At 33.6% G+C, this 22,741-nt stretch overlaps 2 protein-coding genes and 1 pseudogene across 7 annotated transcripts in view; 1 reads left to right on the top strand and 2 right to left on the bottom strand.

Annotated features, from left to right (window-relative positions):
• The window catches only part of LOC143257889 (spermine oxidase-like), a 71,654-nt gene extending 58,789 nt beyond the window's left edge, over window positions 1–12,865 (top strand). The window contains exons 7-10 of the mRNA XM_076516914.1: window positions 2,062–2,506; window positions 5,612–5,718; window positions 10,741–10,852; window positions 12,743–12,865. Coding sequence (XP_076373029.1) covers window positions 2,062–2,506; window positions 5,612–5,718; window positions 10,741–10,852; window positions 12,743–12,865 — 787 coding nt within the window. The remainder of the gene's footprint in view (window positions 1–2,061; window positions 2,507–5,611; window positions 5,719–10,740; window positions 10,853–12,742) is intronic.
• On the bottom strand, window positions 11,516–22,738 carry LOC143257487 (histone-lysine N-methyltransferase SETMAR pseudogene; annotated as a pseudogene). The gene is made up of 2 exons (XR_013031883.1): window positions 18,011–22,738; window positions 11,516–16,343 (listed from the first exon to the last, which is right to left on the bottom strand). The product of XR_013031883.1 is annotated as a histone-lysine N-methyltransferase SETMAR pseudogene (transcript).
• LOC143257484 (cilia- and flagella-associated protein 206) overlaps window positions 17,688–22,741 on the bottom strand; it is a 93,067-nt gene continuing 88,013 nt past the window's right edge. For all 5 annotated transcript variants that reach the window (XM_076516237.1, XM_076516235.1, XM_076516238.1 and 2 more), the window contains one exon: window positions 17,688–18,117. The gene's annotated coding sequence lies outside the window, so the exon portion shown is untranslated. The remainder of the gene's footprint in view (window positions 18,118–22,741) is intronic.

Here is a 22,741-nt window from a genome sequence, read left to right as displayed (position 1 = left end):
AGTACCTGGCAGACAATTATTGGATTGTGGCTGACTTACCGATGGTATGATCCTCATCCTACCTTTGCATGGATGTTGGTTCTCAGTGACATGGATTTTGGATATAGTTGACTTGCCATGTACAGTCTGTCACATGCTAGCCACTCTACACTTATGGGCACATTCTTTTCATTGTGCCCTCTTTTGTAATTTCTGGAATTGAGTTTCACAAATATGTTATTGTTTGAATCCCTTTCTGGCCATAGTTATCTCCCACATTGCATGTGCTTCTCTGTTTTTACACCCAAATGTGCAACATCTTTCTATGATGGGCAAATGGTTCAGAATTGGTACGATTTCTTACATCAAATCCAAGAATCTGATTGTTTCATTTTAAGGGATGTCCTCTGGATGCTTTTGAAGAATGCTTCTTTTCTTTTACTCACACTATTCCCTTCACCTATTAAGTGTGGGATTCTAACTATTTATGTGTGAGGAGGTAATGTAGTGTATTGGAAGTTATAATTTTTCTACAGTGAAAATGTATTTCCAATATATATTCACCTTTTCTAAACTTCCCACTGAAAACTGATGTTTCTATCTTCTGCAAAACTCAAAGTGATAGTTCAGTAGAATTGAATAGAGGGCATCACATGTATCATGAGAGTATGTCACATCCTTACTGGCAGAGGGTTGATGCATTATGATTTGCATGAGAGACACATTGGAACCAGGCAGTTCCAATGGAGGGGAGATAAAAGGCTTATGGCATATATTTTGTAATTTTGAGGGCAGTACTGATCAAGAAAAGCTATTTAAGTGAAAAGAGGTAAGTAACTTTAAGAAATACATTTTCATTGTGTAAAATATTGAAACTTTCATACCACACCTCACTTGCCTATAATAATCCAATACTACCCTCCATAAATGGATTTTACATAAGCTATACTTTCCCTCCGTAGTTTTGCTTTTTTTTTCTCAAAACATGGAAAATAAACAAGAGTTTATCCCTTGCAAATTTTTTTCTTTTTGATAAAGGTAATGTTTACTTAAGCCTCATGTTTTGTCTGCTATGGTGCAATTCCAAATCTTTATGTATTCCTGCTGGACTTGTTTCTTTTGTTCTGAGGTATGTTTTATATTTTCAATATTGACCCTCTTTTAGTTTTGATTGATAATGCTTGTTATTTCTCTACTTGCTTTCTTATTTCTCTAATAAGGTAGAGATAATCTTTGAAACTATCTGTATTTGTGTTCCTTTTCTTCACATTACTGTAACTCATTATCAGTTATCTGTCCTACAAGCTTCGATTTGGCCTGTTTTTGAGATGTTATTTTTCTGCACTATTATTGGTTATTATCATTTTCTTGATTTTGCTCAAGATCACAGTATCAACTTTAAGAACCTTATTATGTAGATGTCACTACTGTTGCTTTTATTACCATATGACTCCTACTTTCCTTAGATACTTTTACCAGATGGGTGTTGTTACAAGATACCTCTATTTTAATTAGACAGTCTTCATATCTGTGTATATTTTCACATAAAAAACAAACTTCTATTTCTCTCTCTACAGATATTTTACTCTTATCTTATTTAATTACAGGGGATACATAACAACAGGAGTTGATTAGGGTTTTGTTTTTGTCATTGTATATGTAGTGTTTGGTTTTTCCACTATTTATTACATATACTTTGAGTGTAGTGTCCCCTCTTGGTTTAGTGGTATGTTTACTGAGTATGTTTACTGTTTTCTAACACTGAGAACTAGGATTTAGTTACCCAGAAATGAAGCACAGATAGCTTGTGATGTGATTTTGCACTCAAACACTAAACACATTTTTAAGTAGCTTAGCATCAACGTAAGTTAGATACATGTATTTAGTTCTTTATGATTCACTTATTGATTCTATTCTAAATGACACCATTGTACAGATCATTTTGTTATCTTCATGATGCATCAGATTATTCATATTGATTTTCTATTTTTTATCTTTGATATACATCTTCATATTTTAATTCAGTTTTGGATTCTTTTCCATGCCAAAAGGATGTTAAAGTTGTTTCTTATTTTACTTCAGATTGTTATTGTTTCTGGTGTCACAGACAACAGAAGGCTGGAGCATGGTTGTATGTTTTCCTTGTCACAGACAACAGAAGGCTGGAGCATGGTTGCATGTTTTCCTTGTCACAGACAACAGAAGGCTGGAGCATGGTTGCATGTTTTCCTTGTCACAGACAACAGAAGGCTGGAGCATGGTTGCATGTTTTCCTTGTCACAGACAACAGAAGGCTGGAGCATGGTTGCATGTTTTCCTTGTCACAGACAACAGAAGGCTGGAGCATGGTTGTATGTTTTCCTTGTCACAGACAACAGAAGGCTGGAGCATGGTTGTATGTTTTCCTTGTCACAGACAACAGAAGGCTGGAGCATGGTTGTATGTTTTCCTTGTCACAGACAACAGAAAGCTGGAGCATGGTTGTATGTTTTCCTTGTCACAGACAACAGAAGGCTGGAGCATAGTTGTATGTTTTCCTTGTCACAGACAACAGAAGGCTGGAGCATAGTTGTATGTTTTCCTTGTCACAGACAACAGAAGGCTGGAGCATGGTTGTATGTTTTCCTTGTCACAGACAACAGAAGGCTGGAGCATGGTTGTATGTTTTCCTTGTCACAGACAACAGAAGGCTGGAGCATGGTTGTATGTTTTCCTTGTCACAGACAACAGAAGGCTGGAGCATGGTTGTATGTTTTCCTTGTCACAGACAACAGAAGGCTGGAGCATGGTTGTATGTTTTCCTTGTCACAGACAACAGAAGGCTGGAGCATGGTTGTATGTTTTCCTTGTCACAGACAACAGAAGGCTGGAGCATGGTTGTATGTTTTCCTTGTCACAGACAACAGAAGGCTGGAGCATGGTTGTATGTTTTCCTTGTCACAGACAACAGAAGGCTGGAGCATGGTTGTATGTTTTCCTTGTCACAGACAACAGAAGGCTGGAGCATGGTTGTATGTTTTCCTTGTCACAGACAACAGAAGGCTGGAGCATGGTTGTATGTTTTCCTTGTCACAGACAACAGAAGGCTGGAGCATGGTTGTATGTTTTCCTTGTCACAGACAACAGAAGGCTGGAGCATAGTTGCATGTTTTCCTTGTCACAGACAACAGAAGGCTGGAGCATGGTTGCATGTTTTCCTTGTCACAGACAACAGAAGGCTGGAGCATGGTTGCATGTTTTCCATTCTCATTTCTGGTACAAATATTTCTCATTTCTAAATGTTCACTTGTCAAAGTTTTTGGATAACAAATGGAGTTTCATATTAATTTTACTTTCTCATGCTTATTCAACAGTTCATTTTTTACTCGATGGTTTTGCCTTTCATATCTCTTGATGTGAATTAAGAGCTCAGTGTATTCACACATGTACTAATACCTTTAGTTGGTCTCAGTATCACTTGCCATTTAAAGGTGGATTATTAGAGCATTCATGTTCATTGAACTCTGCACTGAATTGTACTCTTATTTTTCTTCTTTGCTGAGTTAGACTGTTTATGAGTCTTCATTTCAGTATCTTGTTCATCTCAGATTTTGTTTTATCAACTCTCTCTTGACCAATCTCATAAGCTTTGAGTGTGCATATCTCTTAATCTAGTAAACACATCCTTTCTGATTTGGAAACAATGACTTAACTTTCCAAGCAATGTTCAGTAATTTTACACAAGCTTAACATATTAGAACTCTTAATTTACCAAGTGTATTTTCTGAAACATGGAAAAGTTTCAGTCAGTATTACAAGTCTGTTGTACATAAAAAAATATGAATTTTTAACTATTTATTTATTGGAAAAATTTGTCTGAATTCCCAAAGCTGAATGCAAGATAGTTTTTTGTGCTGAGAATACAAAAATACTCTTTTTTTATCTCACAGGTTTCATAATTAATCTGCTAGGGCTTTCCAAATGAAAATAAAAAAGTTTTTTAAGGTAAAAGTTTATATCTTATCTGTTATTTTCTGTACCCTTACATTAACTATACTTACTTCATCAATGTATAGTGATATAAAACTTTGAAAATTATGAAATAAAGTGAGTGATACATGTTTTTACTTACTCCATAATATACCTTTCAACTTTTCACACATGTTTTATTTTACTTTTTAAAGTTTTACTGCCTAGCTTGTACAGTGTTAAATTTTTTGTTTTCATGCATCGAAGGTGAAACAGTATGTTAATGGATTTCTATGCATTTGTAAATGCTTGTGTATAGCTCTGGATTCTTTCACTCATAGTTACCTAAACTTAATTAATTTTCTTAAATAATGCATAAATCACTAAATTAAAATGTCTAAAAAAGCAGTATAGTTTTCAAGTTGTCACCTGGACTTCTTCTTCAAGCTTGATGGAATCTGTCTCTTGTATGTTTTCTACATGACACCCGTGGTTAACCATTTCTAGGGTTTGTGAAATTCTAATAATAATTTGGACTTCAAATAAGATAATATATACAAGATAGGTGAAATAATTTAATACAGTCTCTTTTAACTTATTAAGAATTTGTATTTATATTAATTTATCTAGTTAGGACCTATGCATTTTACTTAACCTTTGGTATCCCAAGTATTCCTATACATAGTCTCTTAGATATGACCAGCCTGTCTGCCATGATAAAAAAAAGTCACATCTGACAGGAAATTGTTACTTAAAGGACCTGCAACCACATAACAAATAACCAAGCTCAACCTGTGTCAGTTGCTATTTCTAAGGGTATAATATAATGGTTTATATACAGTATAGCTAATCAGATAATGCATAAATTGTATTCAAGGAATTACAAGCTAAAATTCTCTAATTTCTATGTTACATTTATAGATTATATATAACTTGGAACTAGTTGCTTTCATCACAACTTTGGTCAACATTGGCATCCATATCATATTTCTATATCATCACTTTGAGATGGCAAGTGGACCTTTCTTGTTCATAGGGATTTTTTGTCTTCATCTTGACCTTCCTGGGTGTCTTGAGGCTTTTCATTACTACACACATTAGTCAACTTTGTTACTCAACAAACCATGAATTAATAACCTTAACTCTCTGCTATTAAATTATAGTTAGGTTACTTAACATCTAGGCCACTAGTTCAAAAATATACTACATTCACTAAAAAAAATAAACCTTAAGTTCATGAGCAGGTCAAGAATAAACTACAACTCCTGACTGCTCCTGGTTACTTATTAGGACCTGAAAGTTTTTAAACCAAAGTACCTTTGTGTATATATCAAGGAATTTTATTTGAACACCCCAAGATACATATGCTGAACTGTGAAACAATCGGCAGTCATGTGACTTCTTTGTTCCAAACTGTATAAACTATAGTCATGGGTCCCTGTAAATCATGTTATTGATATGAAGAAGAGTCTTTATCTGACCTTTCACACATGGTTGCACATCACATCTGGTAGGAAGTCATTTGTAAGAGGTCAGATCAATGTAAAATTATTCTGTGCACAGAGAAAATGTTATATTTAGAAGGAAGTCACTGTAGGGGATACTACATCTTCCAACATCCTGGTTCATAAATCTCAGGGTGTATGGGGTTGAAATTTTTGAATATATATATATATACTCCCAGATGCACATTTCACCTTCTGTGTTGGATCTCTATGACATAGTGTTATCCTATGAAGTGAATTCATTGCCTGTTCATGTCTTAGAAGGTACCTTTGCTACCTATGCATGGTATGAAATATTGTATTAGGTGTCTTTGCTCCAAACAATGTGGGTTTCATAAACTTTGGTGTTCCAATTGAATTGTTGATCTCATTCTTTGGAGATGATTTGTTCTTTTTCAGTTATTTTTGTTTGAGACTCCTTGGTTAGTTTAGATATGGATAAGGAGCATCTACTGTTTAGATTCTGTCCTTATATAATGTGTGTCTGGGCTGCTGAACCAATTTTTTTGGTCAATTTAAAGAGACAAAATCAGGTATTTACACTAACAAACAGTCTGAGAACAAGTCTTTAGTTTGATGTTTGTTTCTTAAAGGGCAGTATGATATTAGAAATGCGAGTAATTAATCTTTAGCTTCAAAAATATGGTTTTCAAATGCAATTGTCCTGTAAAAGATTGTGCAGAGTTTGCTAAATGAAACTAACTTTGAGGCAAAGTTTTGTTAGTGGATTTTCTATTACTGTATCTTATTGCTGTCAGTTTTATAAATTGAAATACACCTGCATAAAAATCATTATGACGTATTTTATTGAGTGTTTGAAGAAAGAGTATGAAACTCGAAGGTGTCAGAAAGTTTCAAACATTTCTATGTATTTTTTGTACAGAATTGCAAAAGGATGTATTTAGGTAGCAATGAGTGTTTGTTGTTTGTACAAAATTTTGAAGTTTGGTTGAAGACCTTTCCAAGACGTACATAATACAATGGAATACATGCCATTAAATTTAGTTAGCAATTATATTTTGGCACTTGGACCTAAATATTTTGTGACATTAGTAGTGTAAGGGATGACAATTATGTGTTCACTATTTAATTTGGGTTAAATATATAAAAGGAAGCAGTATTATATAATAATTAGTATGCACTTGGTATATACTAATGGTGGTTGCACACAAATTAAGATAATAAAAAAAACTTGCATTTCTACTTCGTAAAATACGTATTTTGATAAATCTGTCTTCACTGACATTAACAAGTTTCTAATTCTCTTTCAACTGGTGTTAGTTCATCTACATATTTCTGGTACAAATAAAACTAATACCTGACTGGTTATAGAATATTTGTTACAGTGTTTTTGATAGAATTAGTCTGTACACCTTTTTTTGTAAAATGATTTATCAGTGTGAAAAAATATTTTGCAGTTTATAATTCAGATAATATCTTAGTACATGCTAATATTGTGCTTTTTACAGTAAGATGAAATCTTGGGATGTGGTAAAATTTTGCTCTTGATGTTTATGATTTCGGAATGTTACTACAAGTAAAACAGATGAAATAAAAATACATCTTGTGCTTGAGTTTAGGTTTGTTATTTGTTTGCATCTGATGTTTTTAATCTAGGTTTAGTGAAATTCTGATTTCAAGACATATATCTTTCTTTTTTACAGAACTGTTAGTTCCTGTTGAGATCTCTTAATGATCATTCCTATAAAGAGAAAAAAAGGGCTGCTTTTACATTGGAATAAGTGTTGCATGTTCTGGTGCAACCTGTTTTATTTTATTCAAGATTAATCTATGAATATTACTCATCTTTAGTAACCGGTAGTAGGAGTTATCCAGTATTGAACACTACTAGAAGCATCACTCCACAACTCTTTCATATTGTATTAATGTTAATAAGTCAGGTCTAAAGGTTGGCCCAAAAGTTCGTTGCAATGTAATGTGGTTGACAAATTATTGCACATTCTTTGCTCTCTCTCATATGTTCTTAGAATTGTAAATTGATGAAAATGACATGTTGCTTTTCTTATTTCTTTACATGATTTTTAGGTAGTAACACTGATCAATAATGAACATGTAAGATAATCTGGGTTGAACATTTTAGTGCTATACCAGTTTGGAATATGAACATTTTGACAATGCTTGGCATCTGAATTTTGAGATATTTCTTTCAAGTGAAAGACAGGTTCTTGCTACTTATTGTGTTCAGGATAACTGATTTTTATTTCTTATTTGGTAGTACAGGTTATATCTGTTTTTAAAAATTAGATCAATATTAGTTGCTTTAATTACATAATGAAATACAAAATAATTTAGGAAATGGTTGCTGTATCAAGTAATTATGTAATAAAATTACTGGTTTGTAGGTAATAATATACTCTTCAAAAAAAGAAATGCAAAAGGGAAAATTTGAGACATATTGTTAACAAGTTTATTCTGGGTAGTTCTGTATGACATGTGTGAAACTTTGCACATTCACTGCTGAACATCCAAAGTCTGCAAAGGCGAAGTCCACGCTCACTAGTTGAAGTTTAACGTCACTCAACATCAATAACGAGTATGCCCCCGTGAGCATCAATAACTGCTTGGCATCTCCTGCCCATGGAAGTGATGAGATGACGAATCATATCCTGTGGAATGGCTGTCCACTCAGCCTGCAAAGCTGCTGCAAGCTGAGGCAGAGTCTGCGGTTGAGGTTGTCGCCGTCGCAGACGTCAGTCCAACTCGTCCCAAAGATGTTCGATGGGGTTTAAATCTGGTGATCTGGAGGGCCAGGGAAGAGCGTTGATGTTGTGGTGTCTCAAGAAGACAGTGGTGAGTCGGGCTGTGTGAGGACGGGCATTGTCATGTTAAAAAACGTCGTTGACGTTCACCATGATGGGTTGCACATGGGGCCTAAGAATCTCGTCGACGGTCTGATCAGAAATCCTACACAACCCTAGTATGGTTAAGGCAGTAAACGTTGCAGTGGTGGTCCTATCCCGAAGGTGACATAACCGGATGTAGCGATCTTGTGCGGGCATGGTCACACGAGGTCTGCCAGATCGTGGACGGTCACTAGTTGATCTATGTTGTTGGTGACGATTCCATAGCCTTGTGATGGTGCTGTGCAGACATTCACAGCTCTGGCAACATCTGATCGAGATTCGCCTGCTTCCAAGCAACCAATGGCGTTGCGCTTCAGTCAGTCTTGGCGTAACTGTATTGCGTGTCGGTGGCTTAACACTGAGCTATGGAAACCGAGAACCCGTCACTTTTATAGGGACTTTGCACATGTTGCACTTGCAGAACATGCAGATCTCTCAAACAAATTTATTGGACACGAATGCGTTTTGGCGAAAAATCCGATGCTTTCCTCTGTTTTCAAAGGGCACAACTTTTATTGTCATTTTGGTCTGACAATCAGTGCCTTAACATGTGTAACATCACTACATATATTTCTCTTTAAAATAACAAAAATATCCCTTTTGCGTTTCTTTTTTGAAGAGTATATATTAACTTTACTAATTTATGGGATTTATTTTAATTATATAATGAAATGCAAAATAAAATTATGGTGTAGTTGTATAGAGTAATTATATATTATGTTGTTATTTAATAAAATTATGGGTTTGAGGGTAATTGCTTATAATTCTGTAATTTATTAAATTTATTTTAATAATATAATTAAAGGGAAAATAATGTTTGGAAATGTTTGTTGTATAGGTTAATTATACATTTTGTAATTATCACATAAAATGATGGGCTTGAGTGTAATTATGTATATTAACTTCTGTAATTATTATGGGTTTAAGGTATTCTTCAAGGTAGTATAAACAATGTTAAGACTGATATTGTGCAATTATCTGTTTAGCAACATGGTTCAAGTATGTCATTTAAATAAATTGTTTTCCAAAACTTATTTCTTTTAACATTCAAGTTTTATCCTGATGAAAGATTCTCTTGTTTGCCTGTATACCTCACTTGATTTATACCCAGCAGTACTGCTTCTAGTGATTTTAATCTTGTGGCTCTCTTCACCTACATCAGTGCATCCTCTGTACTCAATCTATATATATAAGCTGCCCATTATTCTTTTATATCACTTTTTCTCAACAGCAAAGATTATAGAGATGATCTTTACATGCTTACCATAGATTTTTCTTCAGTGCTATTACTAAATTTGCAATGTTTTATTTTGAATTACTTTGGATCTTTTCCATGGGGCTTGAATTTATTGTTTATTTTGTCGATTTGACAAGAAAAAAAATGTTTAGAGACATTTTTTTAATATGAATACTCACATTCACATCTTGTACGCTTGCCTGATGCCCCTTGTCTATCGCATCAATGTTCCAATGTTACCCTTGTGTCAGAGGAGTACAGTGTTAAATGCAATCTGTTGTTTTTGAGATTAAGTGCAGACTAGTGAGAATTTAGATTATGTTTCCAGTACCTTCCTTTACTCAGACAACTACTCATGAACCTCAGACAGGTATCCTGCCTCTTACACTTCTTTTTTTTTATATACAACTAAATTGCAATGTTTTGAGTATTTATCCTTTTGGCCTATGAATCTTCACCTTCTTTGTTGGGAAAAACTAGTTTGTCTGATTACCTGATCCTTTCAACTTTGCCAGAGATTTGCAGATCAGCATGCCTTGGCTTTCCATTGCCTGGTGATCTTTATTTGGACTCTTAAGAGGTTAGACCCTCTACTTACTGTCTGGGGCTCTAGACAAGATGCTACTGTTTATCTTACACAGTCTCAGTTCTCAAGAATTTGTCTGTCACTCACAATAGTTCTTGATTTATGTTATCATCTTTGCAACTGTTGTCTGAGGCCTATAACAGGTTCCCTGCTGATATTTTTGAGGATCTTAGTCATTTATTGACTTCCACTTTGATAGGGTTATAGGCTTCTGCTCTATACTTGATATCCTGGTTGGTTTGTTGCTGGTGTCTTTTAGAGAGAGTTTGCCTTCCTGTGTTGGCACTTACAGATCTAAGAGAAACATCTTTTCTTGGATGGTCTCTTTTTTTTTTTTTTTTTTTTTTTACAAGAATTTCACAATCCATTAAAACTTGAGTAGATATGGCTGTCTACATTCCTCATTTTCTTCACAGTCTTTTCAACCGTCTCAAAATTCTTTTACAGGACAGTTGGCTGCATCTGCTGTTTGTGTTTCCAGACCTTCTGTTTCAATGCCACAATTCCTTAGAATACAAAGGCAATTTTGACTTTACCTGCAGAGATTCTTCTCCAAGGTGGAGAGATCTCTGCATTAATGAGTACTTATAGGGTCAAGTCTTCTGGGGTCTTATTTTGAAGGGTTTATGTCTGTATGGGAGACATTCAACAAAGATCAGTGGGAGGATTGGGCATTCAGTCTACACTTCCATCTCATCTCTCTCATACATGTTGCGGTTCAGATGTGACAGAGGTGAGTAATTTCATTTATTTCCTTTTTAGGGACCTTTTTATCATTCTCATTTGGATCCCACCCAGTGGCACATGGTACCTGGTCAAGTATGCTTTTACAAATCTGCAGTGATGGTAATGATAATGAAAATATTTACTTCAGTAAAAGTACTAAATATATACACTATTTAAGTAGCAATAAAGTGAAAAGTAATGATAACATTATGAAAAATAGCCTACATTTGACTTAAATTCATATGTTAAAAGGTACTAAGAAATATAAACTAAGCAAACTTTGTTTTTATTAAGACTATCTGTGGTGCAACTCTTATCACACTCTACTTATTATTTGATTTCAGCAGTAGCTAATTTTCAAATTTCCTGCTAGACAGATTAGTTCATCTCTGTGTGAATAAGAGCCCTGCAGAACTAAATAAACTCTTGTTTGCAATATTTGAAGCCTTTACGAAACTTTTTCAGGATCTCCATACTGACTGACATATTCATCAGGTACTCATCTAACTCTCTGGTCTCATTACTGATACAGATCATTTGAGATGAAGAGAAATTTTTATCATCTGATGAGCTGTTTTAGGGATTCTGATACAGAATTTTTGTCAGTGCTTCTTGCTGCTTGATGTACTATAGATCTGAAATAGGAATAATAGCCATGTTGGGGATAATATATGTAACAGAGTTTAATACTGCACAATAAATGTGATACAGAAACTGTATTTACTAATAGTAGAGATTTGATAACCAGTAATTTTGATTAAATCTCTTGCAGAGTGGGTTGTATTATTTCTTTTAACACAATTCATTTTTGTGATGTAAATTGGTACTACTTTATAATGCATGCTTTTGAACTGTTAAGAATCCTAATAGCAACAACATTAATAATACATATTTACATTAGCAATGACCAATGACATGCTAAAAAAAGAACAAAGTAAGATCACATTCTTTAACCTTTTTTGATTATTCTATCATAATTGACTCATGCAGTCTTAAACCTCAGCAACAAGACTGTAGAAGAGATCAGCCCTGGATCATGTAGCTAAAGTAGTTCTTAATATCAGATTCCACAGCATTTACAAGTGATACAGAGAGATTGATGTGTCAGGAACAATAGCTACCCCATCTGCATGTTTTCTTCAAATTGCAGGAAGTCCTCTACTTTGGCCACAGGTTTCATGAAGTACTCTGTCAGGAGTACTAGCCTCAGAGGTTAAAATCTGTAGTTTATATGATTTTAAGAAAATACTCTACAGTATGAAACAAAATGGAATCACGATTAAAAAAAAAAAGGATAATTATTAAATCACAAAATATGTAGGGATAGAAAATGCAATACAGAAAATGTTATAGCTTTTAACATTGATTCATTCAAATAATACTAATTCTAGATTCAGCTTGATAGAACATAGAAGCACCACAATGCCAAGTATAATAATTATTAACAGCAAGTAAAATAGGTGCATAGTCAAAAGAATGCTGTAATTATCAATATCTTACTCAAATTTTTATTTTAAATTCAGCGTGCACATTCCTCATGTGAATCCATAAGGTTCTCTCTACAGCCAGGTACAGTAAATTACATCGAGTCTGATTGGGGTTAATAAACTGTAACTGCCATTGATTATCAACAGTTTATGAAGCTACTGTTGACCACCCAGTTTTGTTCCAAAGTGCTTGGTAGTAATTCCAATAACAAGATGTAGAAATTTGTCTGTGTGGTTGGGGTCTAACAGATCTCATGATAATGAACAATGTTGTTTCTCTAGCCAGTTGACCTTTACCACCCATATTTAGATTTCACGTTATTTGTGTAAAGAGCATACCTATTCCAGAAGTAGTACAGGCCCCCATAAGTGTGCTTTATTATATATCAATATTTTTTATTTTTTTTAAGTACATGGATGCTTTTTGTGTGGTCCTTGCCCTCACACTGGATCCCCTACCTGGTCAGTTGGGAGGTTCTAGAAAAGCTATGAAAGGAGGTGTGTTTCAGGAGCTTACATTTTCACATTTCTAAAATGTATTTTCAATAATACTTACTTCCTCTCATGTCATCTCATCCTTCCTACCAACTATAACTAATGTTTGGGCCTGATAATCTTGTAAGTCTAGAGAAAGTGAACAAGAAAGAACACAGTGGGAGCTTGTATGCAGATTGGGTATAAAGGGCACATTGATGTAGGCAAGATGAATCACAAGATTAAAGTCATTAGAGGCAGTATAGTGGGGTGTAAAGACTGGAGCAAGTGAGATAGTATTTATACCGTTGCATATATGGGCAAAGAAGAGAACTTTTCCTCGGGATAAAGCTAAAGTTTGACAGAAGGTAAGCATCATCAAAAATTAATGTTCAGTATAGGAAGACCTAAACTTTTACTTACTTTTGTAGCCAACTTCAACCAAATCATTTAATTTCTATATATTTTTAATGAAACACTTTGTTTTCACCAACTGACACCTTAATCATGCAAGCTATACAACTGAATGATGAAGTGTTGCAATGGCATTAAGAAATATAACAATAGATTTATATATAATAATGAATTTTGAAGTATTAGTGTAGTATTTTAAGATTGTATTATAAAATGACTCTTTATAATCTGATGCATTTTTTAAAGGAAGCAAAAGTTAAATTTTTGATCATTATGCAAAGGTCTCTTCTCATGAAAATATTGTCTTTTAATGTTGATATGAACAAACTGAATTGTTTTGTTTTTCAAATTATTGCTGGTGGTAACAAAAACGTATTTAAACCAAAAAATGCATTTAATAAAGGTACAATTCTACTTCATTGTAGTAACAAGACTTTCAATCAAAATTAAAATCTAAGTGAAGTAATACATGTGTCATCTTGTAGTACTATTGTTTTGGAAACAGTATCAAAATTGTTTCATTGTTTTTAACTGACTAGAATATAATGCAAACAATAATGAATAAATGAAATGACTGTGAACTTGAGAAAATATTTCAAAGTTTTTCATTTATTCAGTGTTTCAGTTTTATGATTTTATCAGAAGCATGCCTTTTTTATGATGAATTCTATCTCCCAAATTAAAAGAATTAAACCACATACAAGATTATATCTGTGATAATTCTTATAACAAAATTTCAGGCACATACATAAGCAATATAATGTGTTATTGTTGCACAGAAAAAGAATATCTGACATAGTATAAAGTAATTATATAATGGAAAGTTAAATAAAGTAGACAGACTGAGGATAATTGATGCTTGGTTTCATCCTGTTCTTTGCTGTAACAAGACTATGTTAATGCATGAAAGTAGAAAGTGAATAAAACCTCTTGTACTCACTTTATTTTACCTCTGGAAAGAAACAAACATTTTCATGTATATTGATAAAGATGTTTTAATTATAAAACATGAAATAATTCATATCAGTGATACAACCACAAAGCACATGCAGCTTTTAACCTCAGAAACAGTTAGAGCTTGTAATAATTTTAGATATTATCAGATAATTTACCCTGATTCACATCTGAACTCTCTAGCCACTTAAGTCCACCTTCTAGAGTTTTAATGGCTTTTGATAGTAGCCAATAGCTATGGAAGTGACCAGTCATAGGCTAAGAAAGACCAAATTAACTTTTGGCAATTATTGTACAACAATAGCAAGAAACCGCTAGTTTATGATTGTTCTTTAAAATTGTGGTCCAGACATTAACCACGTCATATCCAAATTCACACTGTTGTGAAACTCGTTATGTTAAGGCTCAAATGTATTGGCTTTTATTACCATAAACAGTGCACTAGAAGAACAGAATCAGGACCCAACTCTTAAAGAAGCATTATTTAAAAACTTAAAACATATTAAGCTGCTTATTGAGAAAATTAAATGAGAAACTTTGGGGTAGTTTAAAGAAAACTGCTTGATAAGAAAGGTCAAAGTAGTACATAAACAATAAAGAATCAAAAAACAAACCATTCTAAAAACTGTAGCTGTGTCTACAACACCCACATCCATTCCAGGGACATTTTCATTGTCCTTTGTCAATTGAAATATGTTTAACACTCATCTTCCTTTTTCTTTATTTGAATCCATTTCAGTTTTAATTGAACTTCCAAACTGTATATGATGGAAGCTGTGGAAGAAGACTAGATACCACAATGCTGACCATAAATTACATTTTTCTTTCTAGAGTTATTAGACCTTTTATTTTAAATTAAAACTTTTGTTTCTTACAAATGTGTGAGGCATTGCTAAGTATGTGGATTCCCAACATGATTAATTGTAGCAATAAACAGAGAAAGATGCTGTACAAGTAAACATTTTTCAAAGTAATGATGTTTAGAAAATAACATTTGAAGGAAACGCATCAAGAAACACGTCACCCTGTGAGTAATCTAAAAGTGCAGTAATAAGCAAACATATTTTTTAAAGCAATAATGTTTATAGACAGAACAATGGTATCTTAATGAGATGACACTATAATTGGACCATTGCTCTTGGATGGTGGAGGGAATACTTTACAAATATAGAGGAGGTCAGTTAAATCAACCAAGCCTGTGTTAAAAAGAGGATTCATAATTAGTTGGAGAACATGGGGATTTGTAAAGAAAGTTTGACAGTTTAATTGTGTGTCAGTAAGAATTTTTTCACAAAACAAACCCAGAGCAATAGTAAACAAGAAACAAGCTGTTACTTTGAGTAGGCCAATAATCACCCTTCTAATATAAAAGGGCTTGGAAAATAAGTCCAGTGAGTGAGTTAGTCAGCTCAGAATCTCAACAGAAAGATGTCTTCATATCCAAGCTCTTTGTAAGTGTTATTAATGCCATTATTCCTTAACGTCAGTCATCATGGTATTATAAGTAACTAATTGTCTATAATAAACCTTAGCAAATTAGACTGTATATATGTGTGTAGTGTTAAATGTTTGAAAGTATAAATAAAGTGTTTTATTGGATGTCTCAGGTTCAAGTTTCTCTTGTTTGAACTGTAAAGCCTTGAGTTAGTGTCTGTGAACTTCATTTACCACAACTTCCTCACTTAAAAATAAATTTTGCATGTGAAAGCAGGTGGTATTAGTCGAAGCTCCAGAGGCTAAGCTGATTCAACCCACTTGGTCTGCCCAAGACCCCGTCATGTGACATGTGATATTTGCTTAGCAGTTAGCTACCTTAGAGTGATTCACATTTTAGATATAACAAACAGCTTTAAATTTATATTTTTCAATCAACTTTTCTGTTAATGATATAGATTCCTAACCAAGACGATGATAATTAACTATACATTAATGGGATATAATCTAAAGCTCTGTCCACTTGTACTCAGATTAAAAAATGTTTGCCTCATTTACTTTCTTTGATAGTTATAACACAAATGTTGTGAAGAAATAGTTTTTAATATTTAAATTATCTGAAACAGTTTTTATACTTTTCTTTCTAAAAGTTGTAACTTAATTCTAACATTGTCTTTAGCTTCTTAACTTCCCATAAGTTTCATGGATGCCTCTACCATCAAATTCATCTTTTCTCTGTTAAGAAAAGAAACAAAAATTCAAGTTTTAAGTAATTTTAGTTTTAGTCTCAAAAGTAAAGAAACAGTTAATAATATGTGATAATACATCTATTCTTAATATATAGTTAAATAAAAGGAAACTATTAAACTAAAAAAAGTACAACTTGTTTTATATTCAAACATAAAATTGTGAAACATTTCCTAACAAAAAAAATATACTGTAGGGAGAATTTTTTTATAACTCCTCCTGAAAAACTAACCCCAAATTAGGGAAAAAACGTCAAGAGTTGAAAAATGTATTGGAGGTGCTAGATTGCATAACTGTAATCCAGTAATAAAATCTAAGAAAGCTTTTTCTTTTGATTAAAAAAGTATAGGTTAAATCTGTAAAATGTCTTGTCAGGAAAATAAACATAAAAAGAAAAAGGACTGCTCTGCCTGTGGTTTTGGTAGATGCTTTGGATTCATGCTCGAATAAAGCAAATTATGTTAATTGGAAGCAAATAAATGATGCTGAAAATGGAGTAACAAGAAAGACAAGTAACCTGAGAGGTGAAACATGAATTATATTAGAAGAAAGCAAGGTGTATGATATTGATTTTGGAGAAGATTGAAACACTGAAAACTCTAGAACTATTACTGCGATATAAAGTTGTATCATGTTTCATACTTAATAGATTTTAAATCTGAAAAAAGATTCTGAATCATAGAGTCAAGTAGTTTACTTCTACCGATCCATGCCTTCTGGGATATAAAATTCCAAATTTTGGCACAACACCTAGAGGGGTCAGTTTTTCATGACTGGACACGTCTTAGATCGATGAGAACAAACAATCAAGTGAAATGATATAACTCTGCTTTTGACCCTAAGTTAGTGACTTATTTGCCCAAACTGGAGAATTTTTTCTTTGCTATTATGTTTATAGTGTTTAAAATAAAAGTGGAACATTAGGCTACATCAGAAGATGACTGTGTGCTTTCTGTTAATTGTAAATGAAAAGCCAAAAGCCATACCATGTATAATAAATTTAGTCAATTTGGATGCAAATGGAATAGACATTCTTGCAAAATTATCATGAAAACAGGGCACAAAGAATTTAGATTGTTTTGACTCTTACGCAAAGCTACACAAGGACTATCTGCATTAGCTATCTGTAATTTTGCAGTCTAAGACTAGAGAGAAGGCAGCTAGTCATCACCACCAACTCTTGGGCTACTCTTTTACCAATGAATAGTGGGATTGCTGTCACATTATGATGCCCCCACAGCTGAAAGGATGAGCATGTTTGGTGTGATGGGGATTCAAACACGCAACCCTCAGATTACGAGTTGAAATTTAAAAAGAATACAGAGAAATGTAGAAGCAAAAAAGAAAAAAGTTTATGATCAGATATTTGTGAAAATACAATAAAACTGACAATTTTTTAACAAATCTTTACATAAAAGAGTAAAAAGCTTCTTCCTCTACTGTTGCTTTTAAAAGTTGTTTTAGTTGGTTAAGATGGTGTTAATAATGCAACTTATCCAAAGTTCCCTTTTCTGAATTCTTTTTTAAAAATCAATTTGTACACTTTGTCTTTTAACATTCTTATTCAAATAGTTCTAGTTGTTTTTTTGTGCTGAAATATTTATGGTTCTGGCCACATATACCAAAAATTCTTAGCAAAAGAGGTCACCTTTTACCTGTTTGTAAATTGAATTTCTGGCCATTTATACAGTAGCAATCAACCTTCATTGAAATGGGTCAACTTTCACAAGTAGTTTGGAAGTTGAATTTCTGGCCATATACCCTAAGATAGCAATCAATTTTTATCACAATAAGCAAATTTTAACAACAAACTTTGAAGTTGTCTCAAAATCAAATTAATGTGTTGTAGCAATTTTTAAGTTTTTAATGATGCAACAATCAAAAGTAAAATTTCTTACGACTAAAGTTGACAATGTGTAAACTTAGCATCATATTTTAGGGGTTTTGGCCTGGTTAAATCACAAATTCAGTGATAAAATTAAAAATGACTAATACAAGGATTTAATATATGCAAGTTTGACAGAAGAGGTACATCTGTGTAGCTTTAAAAATGTTTAACACTAAGCTATAATCTTATGAAACTATTCTCAGTTTAACAAACACTTTCACTGGAGTTATACAATTTAAAACTGAGTTAAAATTATGAAAAAGATTCTTAACTAGAGGCAATATTAATTTCTGTTATCAAACATACATAATAGTGAATAATAATCAATGCTTTTAAATTTCATGCTATAAAACCTGAATCTGTTTCTTTTCCATGATATAGAACAACAAATACTCAATATACAACATGCAAGCTATACAACATTGAATAATTTCTAGAAGTAATGTTTCAATACAGCATTACATTTCTTAACTTGTTAGTACTAAAATTTCAGTATTCAATTTTACTTTTAAAATAATAACTTTTACGTACATCTCAGTTTAAATGTGAGCCAAAGAATATACATATCATATAAAAACAAATTACCTCACACAGTATTATACTGATACTTTAATATTTAGCTCTGCACATGATTATATACTCTTCAAAAAAAGAAACGCAAAAGGCAAAATTTGAGACATATTGTTAACAAGTTTATTCCGGGTAGTTCTGTATGACGTGTGAAACTTTGCACATTCACTGCTGAACTTCCAAAGTCTGCAAAGGCGAAGTCCACGCTCACTAGTTGACGTGTAACGTCACTCAACGTCAATAACGAGTATGCCCCCGTGAGCATCAATAACTGCTTGGCATCTCCTGTTCATGGAAGTGATGAGATGACAAATCACATCCTGTGGAATGGCTGTCCACTCAGCCTGCAAAGCCACTGCAAGCTAAGGTAGAGTCTGCGGTTGAGGTTGTTGCCGTCGCAGACGTCTATCCAACTCGTCCCAAAGATGTTCGATGGGGTTTAAATCTGGTGATCTGGAGGGCCAGGGAAGAACGTTGATGTTGTGGTGTCTCAAGAAAACAGTGGTGAGTCGGGCTGTCTGAGGACGGGCATTGTCATGTTAAAAAAACGTCGTTGACGTTCACCATGATGGGTTGCACATGGGGCCTAAGAATCTCGTCGACGGTCTGATTGGAAATCCTACACAGCCCTAGTATGGTTAAGGCAGTAGACGTTGCAGTGGTGGTCCTATCCCGAAGGTGACGTAACCGGATGTTGCGATCTTGTGCAGGCGTGGTCACACGAGGTCTGTCAGATCGTGGACGGTCACGAGTTGATCCATGTTGTTGGTGACGATTCCATAACCTTGTGGTGGTGCTTGGGTGGACATTCACAGCTCTGGCAACATCTGATCGAGATTCGCCTGCTTCCAAGCGGCGAGTGGCATTGTTACGTTGTGTTTCAGTCAGTCTTGGCGTAACTGTATTGCGTGTCGGTGGCTTAACACTGAGCTATGGAAACCGAGAACCCGTCACTTTGATAATGGATTTTGCACATGTTGCACTTGCAGAACATGCAGATCTCTCAAACAAATTTATTGGACACGAATGCATTTTGGCGAAAAATCCGATGTTTTCCTCCATTTTCAAAGTGCACAACTTTTATTGTCATTTTGGTCTGACAATCAGTGCCTTAACACATGTAACATCACATACTCTGAGCTTGTAACGTTATTACATATATTTCTCTTTAAAATAACAAAAATATCCCTTTTGCGTTTCTTTTTTTGAAGAGTATATATAACATGCTGAAAAGTATAGAAACAGTACATCACAATGATTAACACACTTTGTTCAACTGATTGCTGTTCGTGTAAGTACACTGGAATAAAGTCAGCTAATTTTACATAGTAATACAGCTTTCATGGAACTGTAAATAACAACTACTGCATATGCATATGAAGAACAAACAAGAAATCTAAAGTTCCAACTTACCTTGACTCCTCAACATTGCACTATTTTACATTTCTAACTTCAGTTGACTTGTCAATATTGCACTATTTTACATTTCTAACTATTGTTGATTAGTCAACATTGCACTATTTTACATTTCTAACTATTGTTGATTAGTCAATATTGCACTATTTTACATTTCTAACTATTGTTGACTTGTCAATATTACACTACTTTACATTTTTAATTCATGCTGAATCATCTGTATTGCACTATTTTCAGTTTATAACTTGTACTGATTTGTCATAGTGTTGGACTATTTTACAGTTTTAACTTGTGTTGACTTGTCAAGATTGCATTATGTTAACAAGTAATAATAGTGCAGATTGAAGCCATGCTTCCTTAAAGTTTTTTATGTGTCAGTGATTAGTTTTTTACTGGCCAAAATGAGTAGCTTTCAAAGTCACATGTAATCAACATTTCAAGAAAGGATAAAATACAGAGTAATCTGGAAGTGCCAAAGAATTACTTTTTGTGTATACATTTTTTGAAATGTACAGATTTCAAATGCAAGCTATAATTTAATTATCATTATATCATTATGTTCTTTTTAAATGCCTTAAAATGCTACAGCTAAATAAAATATATTATTTAGTCCCCTGTTTGTGAATGTGGACTCATAAAAGAGCATTGATACACTTCTTGGATAATAAGCTAACTTATTCCATTTAGTGATCTACAGTGACATAAAAATGACTCAAATCCATCTAATTATAGAGTTCAAATGCAAAACACATATCATCATTGGATTATCTTTCCCATAAATTAATTTGGAACATCTGCTACTGATCGTTACATCAGGAGTAACTGTAGCAAAATATGAGAATATATACTAAATGAGATAAAAAACAAACACACAAACTATTTGCTTTGGAGTTTTTACTTAATCTTCAAAATTTAATTGTTTAAACCTCACCAATTGCATTCAAGACTAAAGTTCCTTATTTTGACAATGCAGTCACTTTTAAAAAATACACACATATGTACATACGTATATATATATCAGGTCAGCCCTTAGATAATGTCCGATTTTAGGTTCAGAAAAAAAGAAAGGATTTCAAATTCTTTTAATGTTATTTGATCAATAATGTATGTTCCATTATTATTAATTACTTCCTGCCAACGATTCACAAGCTTCTGAATGCCACTTCTATAAAATTCTTGTGGTTTGGAGGAAAACAATGTAGAGAGGGTAGTTTTGACATCATCATGTGCTTCAAGCTCTTTTCCATCAAGATAGTTCTGCAAACTTTGGAATAGATAATAATCAGATAGGGCAAGGTCTGGAGAATAAGGAGGATGTAGAAGTTTTTCCTAGTCTAGATTTTCAATCCTTGCAGATATGATCCTTGCTGTATGGGACCATGCTAATCCTGGTGTAACACACCTTTACAATTGATCAAAGCATGTCTCTTTTCTTTCAGTGCAACATTCAAGCACTCTAACTGTTGACAAAAGAAGTCTCGTGTAATCGTTACATTGAGTGGCAACAACTCAAAGTGGATTACACCAAATGCTTAAGAAGACTTTCCTAGGGTAGAGATCCATTTTGGGCTGTGTTTTAGCCAGTTTACCTGCACTGAGCCATTATCTGTGGCACGTAACATTTTTATAATAATATCCATTTTTCATCTCCAGTCACTAACCTGTCTAAAAAAGGTAAGTTACGTTCATGAGGGTGCAGAGAAGTGCAAATGCTCACTCTTGTTCTAAAGTTGGCTTCTGTTGAATCATGGGGAACCCATTTTCCAAGTTTTGACACCTTTACAAGCTGTTGCAGAAGATGGCAAACTGTTGAATAGGTTGAATTAAGCTTATGGGCTAATCCTTTAACTACTACAGCACAATCTTCATCAAGTGCAGCCAGCAATAGGTCATCATTAAACTCAACAGGATGACCTGAATGTGGTGCATCACTTAAGCTGTAGTCACCTGATCTGAACTTCTGAAACCACCTTCGACATTTTCTTTCATTGAGAAACTCCACACCATAAACATCTTGAATGTTTTGTGTAGTTTCTTCTGCACTATTGCCTTTTTTAAACTGATAAAGCATCATATGCCTAATGTGCTCCTCAAACACATCCATTTTCATAAGGGTTTATCTGATTAATGATCTGAAAAAGTGGAGTTGGGTCAGTTTCTTTTATTTGTGTGAACATTTTTATACACGCCCTACTACATATTTTAGTCAATTAAAGCCTACTATAAAGACAGAAATGATGATGCACTTTCTGTATTAAATTTTTGGACATTACTTATGGGATGACCTGATACATATATGAAAGTACACTTTTTCAACTTAAATGATGTTTTAGTAGTTCTACAAACAAGTTTACTGTGAATATTTGAGCTGCAGTTTACACACTGAATTTTAACACATTGATTGGTAAATGCTCTACCACAAAAACACTATCTATTAAATGTAATACATAAATTAATTCCTTAGCAAATAGAATTTATGAGATATGAAATGGTGATTGAAATAAAGATAATT

This window comes from Tachypleus tridentatus, chromosome 7, assembly GCF_004210375.1.
Source record: "Tachypleus tridentatus isolate NWPU-2018 chromosome 7, ASM421037v1, whole genome shotgun sequence".
NCBI classification, from domain to species: domain Eukaryota; kingdom Metazoa; phylum Arthropoda; class Merostomata; order Xiphosura; family Limulidae; genus Tachypleus; species Tachypleus tridentatus.
This window is presented reverse-complemented; position numbering and strand designations above follow the sequence as displayed.